The sequence below is a fragment of the Vigna unguiculata genome, chromosome 1, assembly GCF_004118075.2.
Source record: "Vigna unguiculata cultivar IT97K-499-35 chromosome 1, ASM411807v1, whole genome shotgun sequence".
NCBI classification, from domain to species: Eukaryota; Viridiplantae; Streptophyta; class Magnoliopsida; order Fabales; family Fabaceae; genus Vigna; species Vigna unguiculata.
Genome location: NC_040279.1, coordinates 29,079,522 through 29,103,319, shown reverse-complemented (window position 1 = coordinate 29,103,319; position 23,798 = coordinate 29,079,522). Strand labels below are relative to the sequence as shown.

General features: G+C 27.7%; 1 protein-coding gene across 1 annotated transcript; it reads right to left on the bottom strand.

Annotated features, from left to right (window-relative positions):
- Positions 1-3,271: 3,271 nt before the first annotated feature.
- LOC114173553 lies at positions 3,272-5,157 on the bottom strand. Its single transcript, XM_028058027.1, has one exon. It carries the CDS (start codon positions 4,951-4,953, stop codon positions 3,628-3,630), a length of 1,326 nt encoding a protein of 441 aa, XP_027913828.1. The 5' UTR covers positions 4,954-5,157; the 3' UTR covers positions 3,272-3,627.
- Between the last annotated feature and the right edge of the window lie 18,641 nt (positions 5,158-23,798).

Sequence of the window (23,798 nt, the reverse complement as noted above, 5' to 3'; positions counted from 1 at the left end):
ACGTGGATTAATATTAGGACTTGTATTACATTTCAAAGCATAATTAATGTAATATAATACATAATATATTAATTAATATCAATTACAATAATAATTTATATGATATTTTTATTACTCATCAAATTGTCTACAACTTTTACATTGTTATCCATTTTTGTATTCCTTCTTGTCTAGTCCATCTTTTTGTTGTTGTTGTTATCACTCCACCTTGGATTCATTCATCACAAGATTAAATTTCTCACTTCTCAACTATTTTCATTCTTAAAATTATTTTCATATACAAGTTTTTTGTGAGATAGTTTTTTATTTGTGGCAAATTTAAAAAACATAGCATTTAAAAAAATATATTACAGTTTGGAGGATCAAAAGAAAAAGTGTTCTAGGATTAAAAATGTATTTAAGTAAAAATAATAATTCTTAATACTTTTTATAATTACTTATATATTTGTTATCATTACATTTTTTTAAAACTACATAATTAAACGTAAAAATATTATATATAATTAAATAATGATGTGAAATCCCTATATTCATTATAATATATTGATATAAACATGAAAATTAATTCATTCCCTAAACTAAAGAAATGAAAAAAATATAGGAAAAGAACTTGACCTATTTGTACCGTCACAATAATCCCTAACAAAGGACTATAATTAAACTTTTAATAGCATACACCTAAATGTACAAGACAATAATATTTATGGAGGGGTAATATGTGTGTGTTTAGTGTAGTTACTAATATGGAAAGACTTGTGTAAAAAACATTTACTCAAATTTTATTTATAATACAAAAGTATATAGAATGTGAAAATTTAAAAAAGAAAAACAATGGCAAACAATTAAAATTTTTCGTACAATATGTTAGAAGTTTCACATGCAAACTTCACCTTATAAGTCAATTTTATGAAGTTGAGTTAGGTTTAAAGTTTATTTCTTATCATGGTATCAAAGTCATTGTTTAAAAATTATATCCTAACGAGATTTATGTTTCTTGAATATATATATATATATATATATATATATATATATATATATATATATATTAATATATATATATATATATATTAATATACCTCGACATGAATAAAGTGTGTTGGAATATAATAACTATATTAGACCCTAACGAAGTTTGATGTTTTGATGATATAACAGGTTCTTTAGGACACTCCCTAAATATGTTCAACCCATATGCACGGTTCTTCTGTCAACAACATTAAGACCTTATCTTCCTTGTTGTGGTACATATAACACTGGCTTTGTCCTTAGGAAAAAGACACCTAAACAAATGTGTGATGCACAAAGTAAACCATTACAAGAAAAACTTCACTGGGGGACCAATGTATGTTGCTCCATAACTCCTATGCAAATTTTCATCTTTAACATACCATAACAAATGTTGTCTTTTAATCTTTTAGTACATTTCTATAATATTTTACGTTGAAATATAGATGAAAAACGTGTGACGTGATCTAATTTTTTTTACTGATTTCTTACACAGACACTTGTTCATTATTATTTTATTTTTTACATTACGTATCGGATCGCTGAAAGCTGAAGATTTAAAAATCTCTCACGTCTCTTTCCACAGAATTAAGAAGTAAAATAATAAAAAACAGTGTAAGAAAAGAAAACAGGGAGAAATATTTAATGAACAAAACTTACAGTTAAACCTAGAAATTGACACGTATAAAATGTTTCACGTGAATTTGTAACTTTCGTGCATGTAATCTAAAATACTTTAAATTTTGTTTTACACATCATCCTTAACGTAACAAGCAGTCAATTATTGGTGTCGGTGACTAAGTGGTTTTCTCCGCGGAAAGGAACTCGTGGTGGAGCTTTTCCTAAACATCCAAATTTCAAAACCTAGCCAAGTTTGTAATAAAATTAACAAATTTATCAAGGTTATTCAAGTAACATTTTTTCTAGAAAAAACTAAGTAACAATAACAAATAGTTAGAGAATCCGTGATATGCCAAATTTATCAACTTATGTTCTGGTTGTTGAAGTTGACCAGTCATCAACTAAACTTTTAGAGGAAAAGAAAAAGTAAAGTTTTTTTTTCTTCTAAATATTTAAGATCAAGATGTTTATTTAACATCATATCTCTTAAATAAAATAAAAACTAAATTTATAAAAAAAACAAAAATTGAAGAATTACATTGAATAAACCCTTCAAAGGAGACAAAAACATTTATTAAGCTAAGAAAAATATAAAGTAGTTATTTGTTCATTAAGTGAGTTATATTGATTAGTGTTGAAAAATGTGGGAAGGAAGAAGCATATTGTGATGAAATATTAGTAAGGACAACAATATTTGACTACTAAATTTTGACAACTTTTTCTTATAATCTTATGTGTCATTTTTTAAGTGGTTTTCTATTTTTCTCATTTTCAATATTCAAAAATCACTTAGAAAATGACACCTCATATTATAAAAAAAAGTTGTCAAAATTTAATATTCCAAAAATCATTTTCCAATTAGTAATTTGGAACTCTGAAAACTACACAAAGAAGACACTTTTGTTGAAGAACAATGGTAAACATGGAAAGCATCCTTTTCTGGTGTGCTTCTGGCATTCATCACAGCACAGTAACCCTAATTAAAAAGTAAATGGCACTACACAGTAGTAGCCTTATTTACAAGCTACCATAAATGGTGCAAAGTCAACATATGCAATCCCTTCAATCTTCCAAATCCTCCATTTCCCAATTAACTAAACATTGCAGAAATTAATCACGTTGTCGATTAAACTAAGCCCAAAATAACTGCTTTTTGGCAGCTCCAAGTACAAGGCCTCGTTTAGATAACAAAGCAAAAGACAGACACAACAGCGTAATAAGCACGTTTTTCCCTGCTCTTTCTGCTTTTAGAAGCTGCAACTTTCAAAATTTTGTTTATATATTTTACATTAATTGCCAACGCGTTCACTGCTGGAGCCAAAAAGACATCAACCACATGCACTCATCAATTCATTACACAGATCCCCACTGTTCTTCGCTCTCACCATCTCAAACAACTTGCATTCATATTTTCATTTTACATTGCACTTTCTTCTTCCCATCTACCCACCAATCTTTAACGCAAGTCAAAAGCAGTTTCAGTTTCAGTTTCGCTAAAAGCACTGATTTTTCTATAACCTGTTATTTTGGTGAGAGCATGAAACTCTCTGCGCAGAATGCTCTGAGTTGAAGTTATGAAAACCCAACAGTATACTTTTTGAAGTAGATTACAAAACCTTGTGTCCAAATAACTGCTAACAAAAGATTACAAAATCAAATATTTAAATGGTTATAGACAGAAAAAAATGATTCAACATGCTCTGATTCCATAAGATCCTGAACAAATATCATTATACAAATATGAGTCTGTTGCATGGTCGTATCTTCTGTCAGCTCCACTGGTTTGGACACACTGGCCCATAACTTTCCCATTGAAGAAGAATACAAAAAATGTAATTTCAAGATGAATGGGTGTATACACAGAAGTAGTAACAAAATTGGTCAGACTAATGCGATAAATAAAAAATAGCAGCATAAATCTCCTTATTAATTTTCCCTTGGTGTGTTATTATTCTTTCTTAACATTATTAATTTTATTATTTTTATCCTAAACTGTTGTAATTAACAATCTCTATAGACAGAAGAATCCAAAACAGACGAACACATTTGCCTCCTGATGACATAATTAAGGTCGTGATTACTCACACCGCGTAGGACCATCGGAAAGTCCCAAAACGACGTCGGGGAAGACCCACCGGCCTCGGGGATGGACTCCGGCGAAGCGACCAAATCAACATTCTTATTCTTCAAAACGAACCCGCTCCCGCCGACGAGTTGACTCAGTATGGCGGACTCGGTAACGGGGTTTTTCCTCTTCCGGTGCTGCGTGGCAGCGCGGACTATCTCCACAGCCATGGCGCCGGACAGCCGCCGCACGCCGCGAGCGCCGCCTATTATAACGGAGGAGAAAACAACACGCTGCGTTCTCTTGCCGTGTTTTTCCTGTTTGGAGAACATAAGGACGGAGTCCGGGCTGGGATTTCTGAGTCGGGCGAGTGGGTCTTTGAGAATCAAGAGGGTTTTGACGTCGGCGAGGATCACGTGTTTGAAGGAGCGTCTGACGCGGCCGAGGAGCATGGGGTAGCAGGCCCAGCGGCGGAGAGAGAGAGGCACGCGGTCGAGGAAGCCGGCGAGCGAGTTCTCCGGGTCAAGCTCGGAGGCGTGGAAACTGAGGACCGATCCGTAACCGTAACCGAGTGAGGAAGCGGTTAAGTTGGTTTTTGTCTTGGGACCCCAAAGGGGTTCCTTTTGCTGCTGCTGCTGCTGATGCTGTCGGAAGCGATTAGGGTGGAATGAGGAGTTGGGGTGGTGGCGCCAGCGCGTGGAGTTGAGGCGCGCGTGGAGATGAAGCAGCGTGGAGAAGGCGTGGTTCTCTTGGGAGATAATGGGGGTGAATTTGGAGGATGAGGAAGGGGAGGGGAAGAGGAAAACGACGTCGGAGGAGGCGGTGAGGTAGGAGCGGTGGAGGAGGCGGAGGAAGAGGCGGAAGTCGTCGAGCGGAGTGTCGTCGGGGACGTGGGCGATGAGAAGGTCGGACATGGATTTGGTGCCTCTTCGGTGGAGCGTGCCCATGCGTTGGAGCGCGAAGGGTGTGTGAGGGGTGCGTGAAAGGGTGTGTGAAGTGGGTTTTGTTGAGAGGGAAGTGCTGGGGAAGGTGGAGAGAGTGAAGAGGAGGAGCGTGGTGAAGAAGAGAAGGAGGCAAATGGAGATGGTGGATTGTGCTTTTGATAAGAGGGATTTGGAAGGGGAAAGCAGAGTGAGTTTGGGTTTGTCGGTGATGCTGGATTTGTTGTCTTGGGAGAACAGCACCAGAAGCATACCCATACCTATGCTACTGCTGTTGTTGCTGTTGGTTTTGTTGTTCATGTTTGGTTTTGTAACTGTCATTGTTGTGTTTGATGATGGTGATGTTGTTGTTGTGCTATGTCTGCATTGCTGTTTCTGCTTCTGCTTCTTCTAATGGTTGAAAATGGTGAGAGTGTTGGGTCATTTTGATTTTGATGAACTCTCTCACACTCCTCCTCTTTCTTCTTCTTTCTCTCTTTTATCTCTCCTACTCACTAATTCTCTCTCATTAAAATATTGTTTGATTGATGATTGATGCTATTAGACTACAAACCAGAGTTATAAAAGAATTAGATAATGAGATGATAGCTATCAATGATGACAAATTTGGTTAGGTAATAGGTTTAGCTATTCTTTAGCTTTTTACTTTTATAATTATGGTGAATTTTTCTAGTTTTCTTTTCAAATTTAAATATCGATTTTTTTTTTCAAATTGAAAATGCTGCAATATGATTTAGGCTGAATTAGAATTCTCTCTCTTTAATTTTGTATCTGTGACATGACATTACTCTTTCTATATTTTTTTCACGTTTTAGTTTTTAAATTTTAGAAAATATACGAAATTTTTGGTTTAATTAATATATTTTAATTAGTTAAACTATTTCGTAGCTGTGTATATTAAATGGATATAACAAAGTTATATGAAAGAAACAAAAATTGCAATTAAGCTTATTTATGAACAATTTATATGCTTCTTTTTCTTACGGTGTAATATTTATAAATTTAATGACGTAAATATTTTTATTAATATAATACAATATATTTGAATAGTTTTTAATTATTTAAGATGTTTAATTAATCATATATTTTAATTTGTATATCAAATTTTGTATAATAAACAAGGATTCTTTATATTATGGAAAATTAAAACCACAGATTATAATACTGTATTTAAAAGATAGGTACGCGTACGCTTGATTTTTTTTTTTCTTTTTTTGTTATGTAGTCGTAAATTTGTTATGATTTACCTTCTTCATAATAAGAAAAATTCTCATTTTATATGTTTTCTACTTGCCACACACATGTTTCTTCCGTCGCATTTATCTCATGTATTGAATAATTTTATTCAAATAGCTTCATTCTTTCCTTAAATGAATTATTTTTATTGAAACATAATGAGCATTATTTTAGGAAAAAAACAAAATAGAAAATTGATGTTTCGTTGAAAATTCAAATAACATTATTCGCTTTATTTTTTTAAAGGATAAAACTACGTATTGAATAGGATTTTGTATTATGAAAAATCATCATAACTACTTGTATAGTTTATTATTATTATTAAGTAAATATCAAAAGAAAAATGTATGAATTATCCAACTTAATTTTATATACACGCAATTTTATTATTTTTTAATTTATGAATTAATTATGTTTTAATTTTTCAACTTTTAAGTAAAATTAGATTTTGTTCGTCCTGTAAATTTTGTATGAATTTTATTTTCATATTTTATGAATAAATATATAATGACGTTAAACAATTTATGATTAAGAATAGGTTAAATATGTTTTTAATGTATTAATTCTTAGTTAAATTTCGAATTAGTCTATATTTTTGAAACTTTGACATGATTTAATCTCCTAACTTTATAAATATGTAAATTTAATTTTTTTTAATCAAATTTTGTTAAGTTTATTTGATTTTTCAAAATTATTTCATAATAACATTTAATTTTTTTAATACATTTCTATTTCAATATTAATTAAGAAATTATCATAAAATACGTTCAAAAAATTTTAAAAACTTAATAAAATTTGATTAAAATTGAAGAATTTGTAAAGTTGAAAAACTAAATTAATTTTTTTTTAAAAAAAACTAATTATAATTTTTACTACGAGTTAAATGACTAAAACAATATTATATAGTAAATTAGAGTAGAAGAATGTTTTGGAGGAAAAATAAATTAGTGACGACATGGCTATAAATTTAGGAAAAGACATTTTATTACTGAGAACTTAGGAACTCACAAAATAATATTAAATATTTTATTCAACAGAATCTATTCTTCTGATATCTCAAATTCTATGTTTCTTAAATATGTTTTTTATTGTTTAAGATTAAGATAGTTAATGAATTTTAGTAAAAAAATTCATATAAATATGAGATATCTTTAACTATGAAAGAGATTGGAATTCTCTCAATTAAAGTCTCACCACACTCTAAATGAGAATAATTTTTTTTTTTCATTGTACTAGTTTGTCATATAGTGTAGTGGGAAACCATAATGTTGTGTCTTAGGTTTAAACTAGGAAACTTCATTTGTTTTAATAGCTTAAATAAACTGTTTTATATTTATTTACTACATATCATTTTTTCTGTTTGCAGTACAATAAACTTACTAAATCAGATGAGTTATATTGAGTTGAACTAAATCTAAATTAGAATTTGAAGAATGGAAAAATAAAATAAAATAAAATAAAATGTTGAATTGTTAATGGATGATTCCATGGTTGAAAATAAAGAGTACATAGCAGTAGTATGATTGATCTGGGGAACAGAACATTGAATGCTATGAAACTGCATGGGACACACAGAACAGAACAACACCAAACTCAAATCAATAACTTTTAAAGAACCAAGAACAAAAGTCACACAACCCTAGTCCTATTTAATTCTTAATAGTCCCCCACAATGTTAGGTTAAGTTAAATGAGAAAAAAATTAAATTAATTCATTTGGAAATGCTTCATAAATTCATTATTATATTGGTGTATAATAACATAATTTGATAGTTATTTAGTTATTCACTCTCTAGTATTTTACCTTATATATTATACAAGATAAATATTTTTTTATGTAGTTACATTTATAATATATAAATATTTTTTTAATATAATAAATTAATAATCAGAAAACATCTTTAAACATATAAATTATACTTATATTTATAATATAAAATAAATTACAATATAATGTAACTTCAATTATTTAATTTAGTTTTAAAATAGAGTAAATTGAGAGGGGTTAAAAAAAAGGATGGTAAGGATAAAATAAGACTACTTTGAAATGATCGAGAAATAGTTATTTTGAATGTTGCACTAGTAATGTATTGTAATGATGATAATATAAAAATAGACAACAATAGTTTAGTTAATTATACATATGTAACTGAATAAATTTTACATATTTTTTATTTATTATTTAAAATAAAATGAATATTTGTATTAAATTAAATGAAATCATGTAAATTTATATAATATGATGACTTTAAAGATATTTATGATAAATGGCATTCCAATAATATAATATAGATACAACAAAAAATTAAAAGGGCTCAACCATTAAATATAAACTTTGAATATCCATAAAGTTCTTATTATAACTGCAGGTAATCTAAATTCGTTTCACTTTGTAGGATTTGTCATTTCAAGAAGAAACATTGTTAAAGGCAAAAGTTAAATGTTAAATATAACTTTTTCTAAAATTTCACTTTGCAAGTGTCACAAGTCAAATTTAGTAATTACAACAGTATCTTACTTTACAAAATATGATACTACATTAAAGAAAATAGTTGTGTTTAAATTTTTAATGTAAAAACAATTAATATTCCAATTTAAATAGGACGAATAGAAGAAATTATACTATTCATTTTTTTTTCTGCCGACAAAACAGTACCCGTTGGAATTGAATAAAGTGTTAAAATCCATTTTTTCTTCGTAATTTTTATTTTGTGTGTATTTATTATTTATTTATTTATTTATTTATTTATTTATTGTATTCTTCACTTTTCTTTTTACCTCTCACTTTTACCAACCCATTTCACCTTTTGTTTCACTCGTGATAATATGTCATTGAGTGTCTATTTATTGTTACTAATTGTTTATATGTTTTCTATATCTAACCAAAAATTCTTCAGAACTCTGAAGTTTGTCGTGTTTTTCCTTGGAATAATATATTTTTCTTTCTCTCAATTTTATAACAAACAAGTCAACGTTTCACAAATTGAGGTAATTTTTTAATCATGAATTATGGTATTCTGAAACAGACATTTTTTACGTCAACTGAATCAATTAAGTTACTGCTCATCAATTTTCCGCTGTAACTTTACCACTAGCTATGATGAAAATGTTTGAATTACATATTATCGTACAACATTAAATGCTTTTCTTGCACCACCATAAAGAAATCGTATAACATTAACTATTTTTTATATTCTATTTTTTTCTTTCTTTTTATAGTAGAAAATGTTTAGGTTTCTAATTAGGTTTTATTGGTGTAATTACATCATTTTATGTTTTTATGAACCAAGAAACGTGTAACAAATGGGTCGGTTCATTTGACATTTTAATGAGGTTAGTGGTCAAATTATCATTGAGTGAAAGTTATATTGTTATATAAATTTTCACATGTTGGACGAAATAGGATCGTTAAATGAGTTTATTTAAATAAACTCATAGGGTCTGCATCGGCGAGCACAATTGAACAAACACTACAAGAAAACTTTAAAATAGTGACCAATAATTATTAATAACTATAGTGATGAATTTATATACTAATTTACCAAACTAAATATTATTGGTTATTAAAATAGTCACTATTATGAATAAGAAATTATAATTGGTCACTAAATTGATATTTAAAATTAGCTACCATGATTTTAGCTACCAAAGAAAATTGGTAACTAAAAATTAGTTACCTAGTTTTGACTATCAAAATGACTTAGTTTCTAAATTGGTTTCTAATTAATTAGTAACTAATTTAGTGACCAATTATATATTTTTTATTTATAATAGTGATTATTTTAATAATCAATAATATTTAATTTTGTAAATTGGTATCTAAATTAGGCACTATAGTGAATAACTATGTTTGGTTTCTAAAATTGGTTTTTAATTGAGATTTTCTTATAATGAAAAAGTATTTTCGAAAATGGCTTAGAGGAATGAAAGGTTTGGTTGTTGAGCGAGTCTAACTTTTTTGGGTGGATTTGTATGCTTTTGGTTCCAGAGCTTGACTCTTTAGGCGACTAACTTAATTGCTAAGTGAGTACATCCTCATTAGTAACTCGCTAAGTGAGCAAGTATGTGATTGTTCAATAAGAAGTATATTTGAAATTTCAAAATTTTGATGTGGATTACCAATGCTATGGAATGGTTATGGTTTTAAACGGGTTGAAAGTAATACTTAAACAATTGATTGGTATAATTATGATTGTCTTCCATTTGTTTAACAATGTGTGAGTAGGTGTGAATGTTTTAGTGTTGGATGGTCAAATTTGTTATTTCCAAGGGAAAAATGTTAATCTAGGATGAGTTTAAGTGTATTGAAGGGAACTTGTGATGTGGGACTATCCTGACTCTACTAGTACCTGACTCATAGAGAAGATGATAACTAGGTGGTGAGAGTCGAAGGAGACTTCACAGCACATATAATATGATATGAAAGAGGATCATACTTAAGGAAAGAAGTTAACCTGTTAGTACTGGATGACTTATATGATTGTTCCACTTGAGTTATTATTGTTGAGAAGGAAAGAAGAGGGACAATATGATAAGTGTAAAGTTTCACAAGTCAATTCAATACACTAGTCTTCTGGAAGCAAGAATCTAAATGTGTTATGGTAGTTTTTTGTTTGATCCTTGGTCTCTTCTTTGATATTTTATATATTTCAAATATTTAATTATATAACCTTTATAAAAAGATATAATATATTTAGATTGAGATTTATGCTTGTAAAAATTAGCTTGCCCTTATATTTTGTGTGTTCTCTTGTTTTCTTTTCTTTTGCAACGATTGTATACTCTATATTGAGCAGATATAGGAACTAATGGTGATAGTGACACTAGAACTGGGATAAGGAAATAGAATACGAATATTATAAGGATGATGAGTTGTAGTTTTAAAAAATTGTATTAAGTTCCCTAGTTTATATTTTGAAGTAATCGTGAGTTCATTTTAAATGTATTTTTAAGTATCTCATTATCTAGTATAAGAACTATAAATGTGAATTTATTTTGAAATTGAAATACCTTATCAATAATGCTTCAGAGACCATATGATATTTAAGAATTACAAAATATTATGTAGAAATTTTAAGTTGTTACATTTTAATATCAGAGAAATTCGAACCTTAGGTGAATTGTTGGAGGTGGGGTGTTATATTTGTTTTTATTACATTGGTTATGTGTTTGTTGTAGCGATTAATGTGTAAGAATTTAGGACAACTCAATCTTAGGATTGTCTGAGGGTTGTGATTTTGTTGTGTTTTTGTAGTGTGTATAATTGTCTAAGTCCAATTTAGCTTATTTGGTTGGTCAAAAACAACAATATTAAGAGAGAAAGAATCTAAAGTTAGTGATGAGAGTGCACACTCATGACTAAATCTAAGATGATTTTTTGTCTTAATTTTGAACATTCTAATTGGTGTGTATCTTTTGTTTGTCCTCTTTATCTAATATGCATTGTTTTTGTTGTGTTTTCTAATAATATGGTTTAAAGGGGAAAAATGATAGTTAGGATTAGGATTCTTATTGCTTGACATTGATATATGTAAATGTTTTGAAATACCTTATTATGCTACAGAGCTCATATAATAATTAAGAATTACTGAATGTTGTGTAAAAATTTTGGGTTGTTACAAACACGCACTGCCCTACCACGTGACACTACAAACATGCCACATACTTGATACTTAGACAACAAAATTTTTTGGCAAAATAAATTAAAAAATAATTAGAAAAAACTACAAACTAAAGTGACATAATTGAATCAATTTTTTTCTAAAAAAATTGAACTTAATTGAAAACAAAAAAAAAAACAAAAAAGGAGACTTGATTACTTGAAAGTTTTTAACCAAAATTGAAACTAAATGACTAATTAAACTTTTTTTTAAAAAAAGATAAAAACGTAAAATTATTCTTAAATGATTTAACCGTCAAGAGTTAGTTCAGCCAACTTTAAATCAACACTAATTGACTTTAATTTTTTTTAATAAATAAATAAAATAAATATTTATGTTAGTATTAGATTAGCATCGACTAGCCGACGACGCTATAAATTCGTTTAATGTTGGATACTAATATAATTAGCATATTCAATTCTAAGGTGATGATAACTATGTTTAACATTTTTTAATATAAATTAAAATATTTATGCCAGATTACCAACAACTTAATCGATACTAACTAACATAAATATTCAAAATAAATAAGATTGGCATTAATTTCATTAACTTTTAGTATTTATATGGCTTAAATACCTTTTTCGTCCCCATCGTCGCAGTGTTTGTTGTGGATGATCCTCATTTTGACAGAATGTTTTAAATGGTCCACATTTTTACAGAATGTTTAAAATGGTTCTCCTTCTTGCAATTCGTGTTTTATTTGGTCCTTTTCTGTGACGCCGTTTAAATTAGTAACGGAGCACTGTACAGGTAGCACTGTTTGTATTACGTTGCATTGGAGTGTGTTACGTGTACTGTACAAGTGTGATAATTTAGAAACCATGCAAAACATCACAACAATCCAAGTACAAACAAACCCCAAAATAGAATTATGAAAACCCTAACCCACGAGCAAACACAACCCAGAAAACCCTAAACCCACTTATATGGTGCCACCTATACAGTATTCTGTTACTGATTTAAACGGCGTTACAGAAAATGACCAAATAAAACACGAATTGCAAAAATGAGGATCATTTTAAACATTCAGTAAAAATGGGGACCATTTTAAACAAACATTCTGTCAAAATGAGGACCATCTGCAACAAACACTACGAAAATGATGACAAAAAAGGTAATTAAGCCTATTTATATTTATGTTTAATTAGTTTGATGGTACCCTTAGATATGTCAGTTTGACACCCATTTTAAAAAATGTGTCAATCAAGTTCTAACGTTTGTAAAAATGTCTCAATTAGGTCCTTTCAGACTAATTAAACCGTATATTTATTCATGACTTTTACCATTAAATTTTAATATAAATATTAATACTTAATTTTGTAAGTTATTTTAAATATCAATATCATTAATGGCGTTAATATTTTTTTTTTTCTAAAATGAACCTAATTGAGACATATTTTCAAAAGTTGAGACTCAATTGATATTTATTTAAAACAGGTACCAAACTGACTCATTCCAATAAAACTGAGTACCATCCAACTAATTAAACCTTATATTTATTTAAGTTACCGTTAATCTTATTAATTTTTAATATTATATTTATTTAAGTTAGCATTTACTATATCGATATATCGAGACTAATATTATTTATTTTATTATTTAAGTTAGCTCCAATTAAGCTTACCATTATATAATATATCTTTAAATATTTATTTAAGTTACTATTAAGTTGAAGTTAATTTATATCTTATTAATCAATGCGCTTTCATGACAATTAATGAATAACAACAATTTTTTTTTTATCCAAAAGACCCATCCATATTTAAAGATGGGAAAATATCTTTTGCTCACAATTTATTTCTCTCACTTTTGTATAATTTTTTTTGTATCCATCCGATTCAACTATATTCATCTCCTTTTTTCACATACATTTCTTTCATTCATATTTATTTCCTTCATTCACATTCATTTTCTTTGTACACTTATCTTCTTCATTGATATTGATATTTTCATTTACATTCATCTCCTCATCTTGTTCGTTATACTAATTTTTTTTACTCTCTTTTATCTTTTATAATTTTTTTATTCTTGATTGCTGTATTCTATTACTAAAAATAGAAACGTCATAAAAAAGAATTAAATTAAATGAATTTCAAAATAAAAATCCATTAACAATGAGTTAATCATCATTAAACATTTTAATTAAAAAGTCAATAACAAATTAATAAAAGTTTAATCAATGACTTTACTTAAAATTGATTCTAAAAATTGATACCAATAAATCAATATTTATAACTTTATAGTCATTGGCATATGAATGAGATGCTAAATTTTTATTTTCTTGTAATATTAGGAGACAAATATCAATTAATGTGTTTTAAACCATTATTTAAAAAAAATTGTACATATCTTATTTCTTTAATTTTACATTTAACAACTATTTTTAAAATTAATTATATATTTGTTATTGATCTTAACTTAAATTTCTTGAAAATTAAATAGTGGGAACACAATATAAAGAGGATTCCCTCTTTTGTGTCCACATTCCAAAATACCAATTTTACTCTTTAAACTATAATTATTTATTAAATTATTGAAAATTGACCTTTACTTTTACAATTTTTTTATAAAATCGTCTATCTCTACTCTTCTTTTTTTCTTTGTTTAACAAAGATTATTCTTTCATCTTTTCTGATATATTTCACTTTATTTTTAATAAATATATATAATTTTATTTTATATATTAATCTAATATCATTACATTATCATTACCTATTAATATAATATCACATATATTTAACTAATGTATACACAGTCACAATATATAAATAGAGTACGTGCTAAATGTACCATCTATATGTGTAAAATAATCCATTAATATCAATGTAATATTATTACCAATAGTAAAAGGGTGGAAGAATAATATAACATTTCCATGAAACACGAGGACCGATTATTGGTCAGATAAATAAATTGAAGTAAGGGCACATGTGGTTATAAGTATAAATAAATACAAATTATGAAAATGAGGGTTGATTTTTTTTTTTTCAAAGAAAAAACTGAACATTTGAAGATGATAGAACATGAAAATAAAAGCGTAAATGAAGATATCTCAGACAAAAAAATCCACATAATGAGGACATGTTTTTGTCGGTGGGATACCCTAAAAACTATGTTTTCTTTTGTTATCTTACGAATTATTAATTGACACATTCAAAACCGTAAAATAAGAATAATAGCAATAATAATAATAATAATAATAATAATAATAATAATTATTATTATTATTATTATTATTATTTGATGAAAAAAAAAAGGCATTGGGATCTTGTTGGAGAATTAGATGCAAATGCAATCCAATGGAAGGTTCGAGGAAACACAATCCACGTGGTAACAGGAATTGTTAGGTCTTGTCCTAAACACTTCTAGTACAAAAGGAGTGCTATTTCAACTGTCACTAATAATTTATGAATAAATATGTAAAAATATATTTCCATAATAGTTTTCAAAATATTTCTAAAAGTCATAAACAATTAATATGCTACGTACATAACATTTTATGTAAAAATAAATTATATAAAGTAATTTTAAATTGTAAAAGAATTTTTGTAATTTTTTTTGGCTTCTTTCATCGGTTACTGTGCGGTTCTCTTCGAAAATAGTGTATATTCCACACATTCAAATTTGATAAACGAGTTACTATAATTATTCAATATTCTATCAATTGGCTACGCAATGTGAAAGCTGAAAATAATATTAAATTATTCATAACCAATATCTTTATAATCAAATATGATCATATCAACTTCAACATTTAATTGAATTATGATTAAAGTATTATTATTGATATTATTAAGTGAATGGTTATAAAATAATTATATAATGTTCTTGTTCAGGAAAAAATAGGGTATCAGATATTTTTTACATAAGACAAATATGAATAATTCTATTGACCTAAAATAAAAGAGATAAAATTAACGTCAAAATAGTTTCGTTCCTTGACCCTTTTATTTATAGAAAAAGAAAAGTTATACATAATCTTCACTCCTCCTCCTTAAATCGAGAATCTTCCCGTTACAAGAAATATCTAATAACCATATCCTAATTATTTGTCAATAAACTCAGTATGTATCCTGCCTCCTTTGACTCATCCCTTTAAAGGTCAGCCTAAAACTTCCTTGAACAAATTGGGCTCGTAGGTGAGTTATGAGGCTAGGCCCACCTTAAGCCTTATCCATGTTCATCTTTCAACTCCACTTTAGTCATTCTCATAGCTAAGTTAGGGTGTACCTTGTAGCTAAGTTAAAGCTAGTCTTATGGTCTGGCTAAAGGTCGTCCTCTACTTACTTAGTCCACAAATAATCTATTTATGAAATTCACACTAGCTTTTTAATCCATCTTCTTTTTGCAATAGCTCGGCCCATATCCTAAAAGGACACCTCAACCCATGTTAGATCTTCAATCAACCTTGTTACTTTATGATAAGTCTTCACCGAGTCGCGCTCCAAAGTAACTATGTTTAAGTCGACCCCTCCCTTTTTGTTGGCTTGACTCCTTGCTTAGTCCAAATCCTAGCAAGTCACCTTGGCTCATGACAAATATTTAATGAAACTCGTCATTTTATGACAAATCTTTATCAGGTCGGAAGCAAAATAAGCATGTTGAGGTCAGTCATTCCCTAGATATCTGATAATTTATTGAAAGACTTTTCATAGTAAATATTTATCATATCTAATAATTTGATACCAGACATAATATGTTTGAATCCTTTTTATTTGACGCTCATGTTTTCTCTCTAGTTCACATCTCCTTTTTGCATCTTCCACTCTTAAGCATTTTCCATCTTCCATTATTGCGTTTTGCATTCTTGTGTCTTCCATTCTTGTTGTCTTCCTCTGTTGTTTCATATTGAAGAGGTAAATAATCCCCTAACACTAAAATGTTATATTAAAATTCCTCACACATTGCACATTTGTTTATTGTTGGTGTTCCCCATACACAATGTGTGATGGATCCTTACACGACAAAGTGGATCTCGATGTGGTGCGGGTGGAAAAGAACGACGACAAGGTTAGGAATGAAAGTGGAATTTGATTTGGAACATTCTTTTTGGGAGGTTTTGTTGAGGGTTTGGATGATGTCGTTTTACCAGAGATTTTATTGGAAAAGGAAGGGTTTGTTTGGTTTGAGAGAAAGGGTGTGGAAGGAGCCGACAACAACGTGTCGGTTGCAGTGGAGGTTGTGGTTGTGGAGGCAGAGGGTGGATGAGTCTTTATGATAGTCTTGACACGTGACATATGTTGTGTTTTTCTTAGTGGAGAAATCGACGTGACCTTTGCACATGGTGTCATTGGAAATGACGTCGCTAAGGAGGATGAAGTTGTAGAGGATCCAAATAACATCAGTTCCTTCGGCCATGAGCTTCGCAATTTCATTTTGGTTAAGGGCAAAATCTTTGTGGAGGATATTTATAATTGAAGGCTTTGTCTTTAGTTTGCTTATGTTAGTGCAAGTTTACGTAAGAGAATGTGTATGAATGATATTGGAAGAGAAGGTAGGCATTTGTTTTTACTTATCTTAAAATTTTAAAAAAATAATAATAATGTTAGTGTAATTTTGTTTATACCTTTAATATTAATTTGAAATTTTTACCAAGTACATTAAAAATCATTTTGGAGAAAGACAAACCACGGAGGATTTCAAGTTTCAATTACTTTTATTTTTATTGTTTTTAAATTAAAAAGTTAGTGTATATAGGTGGATTTAAATCTAAGGAGCATGTGAGTATTATTCTTTTTAACTTTTTTGTGCTAAATTTTTTTAATGTTTAAACTACAAAGGATAAAGTGGCTTTATTTACGGATGTAACATTTTGAAAAATTAGTGGTTGCAATGCGAAGTGCGTGGAAGCTAGAGATCTACACTTACTCCTCGTGTTTGTGGTGATTTTCATTATTATGGCTTACGGTATGTGGCATCTTCGACATTATTATGTAGTGGTTATTCATTGTTGCGTGTGACAGGAAGGAGGAAGATGATGGTGACTATGGTGGATGTGCAACTTTTTTTTTTAATTATGTGAAGAATTTATGTTTGTTGGTTAACACCAGACTTAATGTTATTTTAACATACGTAAATTTACGTTTCTTCAATTTACGTATAATCCAAAACAGACATAAAAGGGCAAAAATAATAGACGTAACAACCTCTTTTTGTGCTAGTGATAGAATAGTACAAGTAATTTAATGTTTTGTCTTAATGTATTTATATATTTTTTTTCATAATTATATTTTTCATGAAGTGTATTTTTTTATCATGAGTTTGGTAGCTCCCTTTTGTATTCATTTTTTTTATTTTAATAAAATTTCATATAATAACAAATAATTAATGAACTTTTAGAATTTGAGATATCAAACATCGTAATGATACTTAATATGAATTTATTTGAAAAAATAATCCAAAATCTTATTTTTTAAAAACCGAATAAAAATAATAAAATTTGAGTGTGTGTCTTATATTTAAGTTTCTAAACCTAGTTTAAATATAATCACATTATAAATTGAGTTAACAAAAACAACACTTTTTGTATTTTAAAGTGACTTGCACAGTCAAATTAAGGTCAAACGCAATTCACAATGGTGCAAGAAAGAAAGTATTAAAAAACAAAAAGTCATCCTAATTAATATTTATTTTGGAAAACTTAAAAAAAAATGGCATAAAAAGTGAACTTAAAAATGTATACATATGAATTGAAACCTCAAGTGAACAGAAATCTTTAAAAGAAATGTATACATATGAATTGAAACCTCAAGTGAACTTAAAAAAAGGTGTTATGTTCATTAAAATACTGAGGTGGAGGCACAAAACCGTGGGTAATATATACCATAGTTAAGGTATAGTTCACATGTAACAAGAAATTTGGCGGAATATAAATTCCAATAAATAACTTCATGTTTCTAATACCAAGACATTGTCCTTGTTATATAAGTGAACAAATTTAATGCAAATGGATTCAAGATTGGTCAGGAGATTGGTCTTACCCATAAATGTATGTTTGACAAAGTAATGTAAAAATACTTCTTGAATAATAATATTTTTACCTAGTTTTTTATTTATTTTTAATTCACCACTCCAATTATTCTTAAATCATTACATCATACCATTAAAAAAATCATCAAAATAAATAATTAAAGAGTGATTAGAGTGATAGGTTAAAAGTAGATAAAAAATGGATCAAAATATCATTATGAAATAACGTTATTTATCATTAAACAATTTTTAACTTTATTATATTTATTTTATGTTCTACCTATAAATATCACTTATGTTTATGAAAAAAAATACACAATAAATACATCAACTCACATGAAAAGTATCTTTAGTTTTTTGCTTCATATCGTCTTTTAAGATATTGATATTCATAAGGTTCAAAAATTATTCGTTGTACTCAATCGATATGACGGGTTGTTGTATATTGGAAGAGAAGTGCATATAATTTAATTTTTTTTCCTATGCAGTAAGAGGGTTTTATCTTTAAGGATAACACTCTGTGTGTTTCAACCCAAACTATTTCTATTCTTTCATTTAATATATTATCTTTTTCTTATAATTATTATTATTTATTTTTTATTATATTTTCTAACACCTGATTCGTATGAAAACTAAATTTACCTTATATATTTCATAGATGTATTGATCTAATTATCTTAACTCCAATAAATATAAACCTCTTTCGAAATATTCATATTAAACACGCTCACAAGTATTTATTTATGTTACTTGTTAATTATTTCTGTTTACATGTCATTTTAATTCAATTCCTTCAACTATTGCAATTGCAAGCCTTCAAACCTTAATTATTTATGTTGTGAGTAAAAATAGAATAATATATTAGCAATTGCAATTTTGGTACATTAATTTCAATTATTTTGAAATTTTGTAGGACAAATGTACAACTTAGTATGTGTTTGTTTCACGTTTGGGAGTCCAAACCCACTTTCATTTTACATTGAAAGTGATACCAAATGTTTGACAATTATTTTTAGGATTTCTAGCATATTGGTTAAAGATAATTAATATGTTTTGAATTTTAAAAAAAATATATAATTAATTGTAATCTTAATCTAATCATCACAAATACAATTTTACTTTATTTAAAGAACAAAAACGCCCATAAGTGATATTAAGCTTTAATTAATAATTTATTTGATGCACAATTATAAAAAGTTAAAAAAAATTAAACAATAAAATAAGTAAGTTTAATATTGCTAGTGTAAAGCTCACTTTTATTTTCTAGTTTGGGCCCACTTTAAGTTAGAAGGCCCAAGGTCAATCTTCTCGTGTTCTCATTTTTAGGAAACTGTTCAGCTTTCCACTTTATCCTCAACCCAAACAACTCACTTTCTTTTCCCTCTTTTTGAAGCAGAAGTTGAGCTAGGAGAGTTGTGAAACCCTCCTCTAAGCTAACGTCCTTTCCTCCATGTAAGTTGAACACCAAACCTTCGTGTTTTTCATCTTTTTTGTTTGGGTGTGTTGGTTCTATCTTGGGTTCTTCTTTAGAGTCTCATTCTCGTCCTTGTGCTTCTTTTATTTCATCTCTTTTTGTTCATGGAGTGTGGTGCTCCTTCCGTTAGGGTTTTCTCCTTGCAGTTTCATTTTCAGTTTCGAGGTAAGGGAAGCTATGGTTTTCAAATGCTTTCGAAATGTATGACTGGGTTGTGGTTCTAAACTGTGTTTTAATTGTTGAATGATGTGTGTGATTGTATGGAAATGTACTGGATATGTTTGGCTTTGTTTTTCTAGTTTGCATGCACGAGCAAGGGAGAAATCTACTTTTTCCCTCCAAGCGAGTAACCCCGCCTAAGCAAGAATAGCAGAAAACTCACCCAGATTTATCTCGAGTTGTCGTTTAGGCGATGAGCTTAAGCTTTGAGCGAAGAGCAATCTCACTTAGGTGAGAAGGTCTCACATAAGCGAGAAGTTGCAGAACCTCACAATGCTTACTATCGAGCTCTCGCCCATGCAAGAATGTCTAGCTTAAGTGAGAAAACTTTTGTCGCTTAAGCGAAGACTTCTAGTTGGAGCGAGACTGGTGCAGGGACGTGTTTCATTAATTGATTTCTTTTATTGATTGTTGTTTTACTTCTCAAGAGTATTGTGTATGATGTTGTGCATGTATGATGAAGTGCTTTGAGACTGTATTTGATGTGTGTAACATGAGATGATAATGTTTTGAGAAAATATGTGGATTATGTGTGAGTGATGATAAAGTAGTGAATCCAATTTCATTACATGTATCACATGTTGCTTATAACCTTATTATTTATATATATGTTAAAAATTATTTTTCTCTAGTTTAACCTTTCTCTCTATGTCTGTTTCTTGTTTGGTTTTCCTTTTTGCAATGATCATCAATGTTGGTGTGAGCATATATGGAGACCCCTAGTGATTACCATGATGATGGAGATGTTGTTGTTTAGTTAGGCATGCTGTGAGCCTCTTTTGAAAAACTTTTTATTACTGTTTTGCATTTTAAGACATGTTTTGACATTGTTTAGTGTCTTTGGTATTCATTTTCTAGTATAATTTGAGATAAATGTAGTGATAAATCCTTTTATATATATATATATTATGTCGCATGCTCTATTTACTATAATATGTGATTTTTGTTTATTAGAATTTATCTATTAAATGGGATGTCATAGCTAGAAATAAAAATATAATTAAATGTAAAAAAAAATTAATTTGAAGGAGTGACAAAATATATCATGAAGAAGGGGAAAATTTTTTCACATGAAAATGCAACATCTTCATTACAAAAGAATTTGAAAAGGACTATAAATTTCAAAAAGATTTTTTTTTTTTTGCAAAAGTTAAATATAGTACCTTTCAAATGTTTCAAACTTCTACTGAGAGACTTTTCAAGTGTCAGAGAGATATTTTTGCTTGCATTTTAGTAGAAGTCTTAGAGATTCTAAAGTGTTTATTTTGTGTCACAAATATTCTTTAAAAATTCTAAATGATATTTTTGTCTTTATAAAATCTGTCATATCAATTTATATTATTTTAATTAATGAAATAAATTATTTCAGTTTTCAAAGTAGAAATGATAAAATCAAAGATCATTAATTATACCTTAATGACCGCCTTTAAGGCCCTACTTAACATTCTCATTTTTTTTAGTTTCATTTGATCCAAAGGTTGCTTAATTTCAAAGCAACTTGAAAATGGTTTTCCATTCAACCAGATTTTTTTCATTTCGCGGAAAGAAACTCATTTTTCTTAAGTGTAAATCCAAACACTACAAGAATACGAGAAAAAGTGTAAATTTGGACTACTCATAAAATATAGTAAATAAATATATTTCACTTTAAGTTATTTAATGATTTAGTTCTTAAATTTGTTGATTTAATTCATTTTGGACCCTTTATTATTCTTGCGTTCAATATAATCCTCTAGCTTTTAAAAAAAAATTCAATTTGGTCATCTAATTATTTAAAAAAATTTAATTTCTTAAAAGTTTTCACTTTAGTCTCTCTATTTACATTTTTTATTTAATTTAGTCATCTTATTTTTTAAAATGATTAAATTTTATCCTCTCTTAGTAATTAAGCTTAATTACAACTTATATGTACATATTAAAATAATTTATCATAATTTATATATCAAATCCCTCAACCTAAATACTCAAATTATTTTTTTTTATATTTTTTATACTTGACCTAAATACTCAAATTTTGTACATTTAGATGGATGATTTTATATATAAATTATAAAAATATTTTTTAACATGTATATATAAATTGTAATTAAACTTAATAACTAATTTAATTTCAAATTAAATAAAAAAATTAATTTATTTTTTTTTAAATTAAACTTTTTTAAACATAATCAAATTAAATTTTTTAAAAGATTAAAGAAGTAAATTAAATAAAAAATAATAAGAAGACAAAAATAAACTAAACCGAAAAATTAAACGAGTAAATTATAAATTAAATGTTAATCTAATTTGCAATTTTTTTATATAAGCAAAACAATTTTATTTTTCACTGTTTTTGTTTTTCTATTCCATTATTTTTTATTATCCATCTAAATAGAATATTATTTTTCTTATTTCAGACAGTAAGTTGACGTGATTTTAAATTAATTGTCCCTACATTATTAAATGATGGATATGACTGAAAAGGAAAAGTTGACAAGGCCTTCGGTATTTAAAATCACTAGTTTTGAAATCAACAAAATAAAAGTATAGAACATCAACTTTTGGAATGGATTTTTTTAAACAAAATATTAAATAAAAAATATTTAATATTTAAACTTATAAACATTAACCCTTTCGATATTAGGAAAGAAGTTATTGTAAGAAGATTAGAATTATTTAATTATTCTTAACATGAAAGCTACTTTCTTTTATTTTTACTCCAATTTATTTTGGTCTTTTCTTCTCCTTTGGTTGGTCAGGTTCACTGTGAGTAATGAAAAACAAGTCAACTTTTTAAACGTGACTCATCTTAAATGGGTAGTTTCAGGTGAAAAGGGGAGAGAAAAATAGGGGGGAAAATATAAAATAAAGTAATATGCTTTAGTAATGTAATAAAATTGATAAAAATTTAGAGTAGGAAAAAAATGCATTTGTATTTTATGTATTTATAGTCAAATTTAATTTCAGTTTGTAATATTAGTGAACAAATTCTAAATTTAAAAAAAATGTGAATTTAGTGATTTGGATAATATTATTGCAATAAAATTAATATCATTAATTTAAACATTAAAAACATTTTTTTATATTTTTAAAGTTGAAGAGGTGATTTATTAATTTAAAAGTTGATCAAGTTTGATGAATAAGTTTTGAAATTCAAAACATGTTCTTCTAAAAATTTTCTTGGAATATAAAGGAGAAATATATTTAAGTTAGAATGTGAGTTGAAAGAATCTACCATATGGATATATTACCTTGTTTTCTGTCTTTAGTTTATAAAAATAATAGATTTTTTTAATAATTAACTATAATAATTTATAAGAATATAATATATATATATATATATATATATATATATATATAAATTCTCTTTTCTTTGTTCACATTTTATTTTTTTAATTTTATCTTTAATTATTATTTTAAAAATTAACCTTTTCATAAATAATTTATTTTTAATCGTTATTTTAAAAAAATATTACTTTTAACAATTATTTTAAAAATATTTTTTATGTACTCATTTTATTTTTTTAATTTTATTTATTATTTTAAAAAATAATTATTTTATAAATCATTTATTTTTAACTGTTATTTTAAAAATTTATTTTATTTTTAATAATTATTTTATTTAAT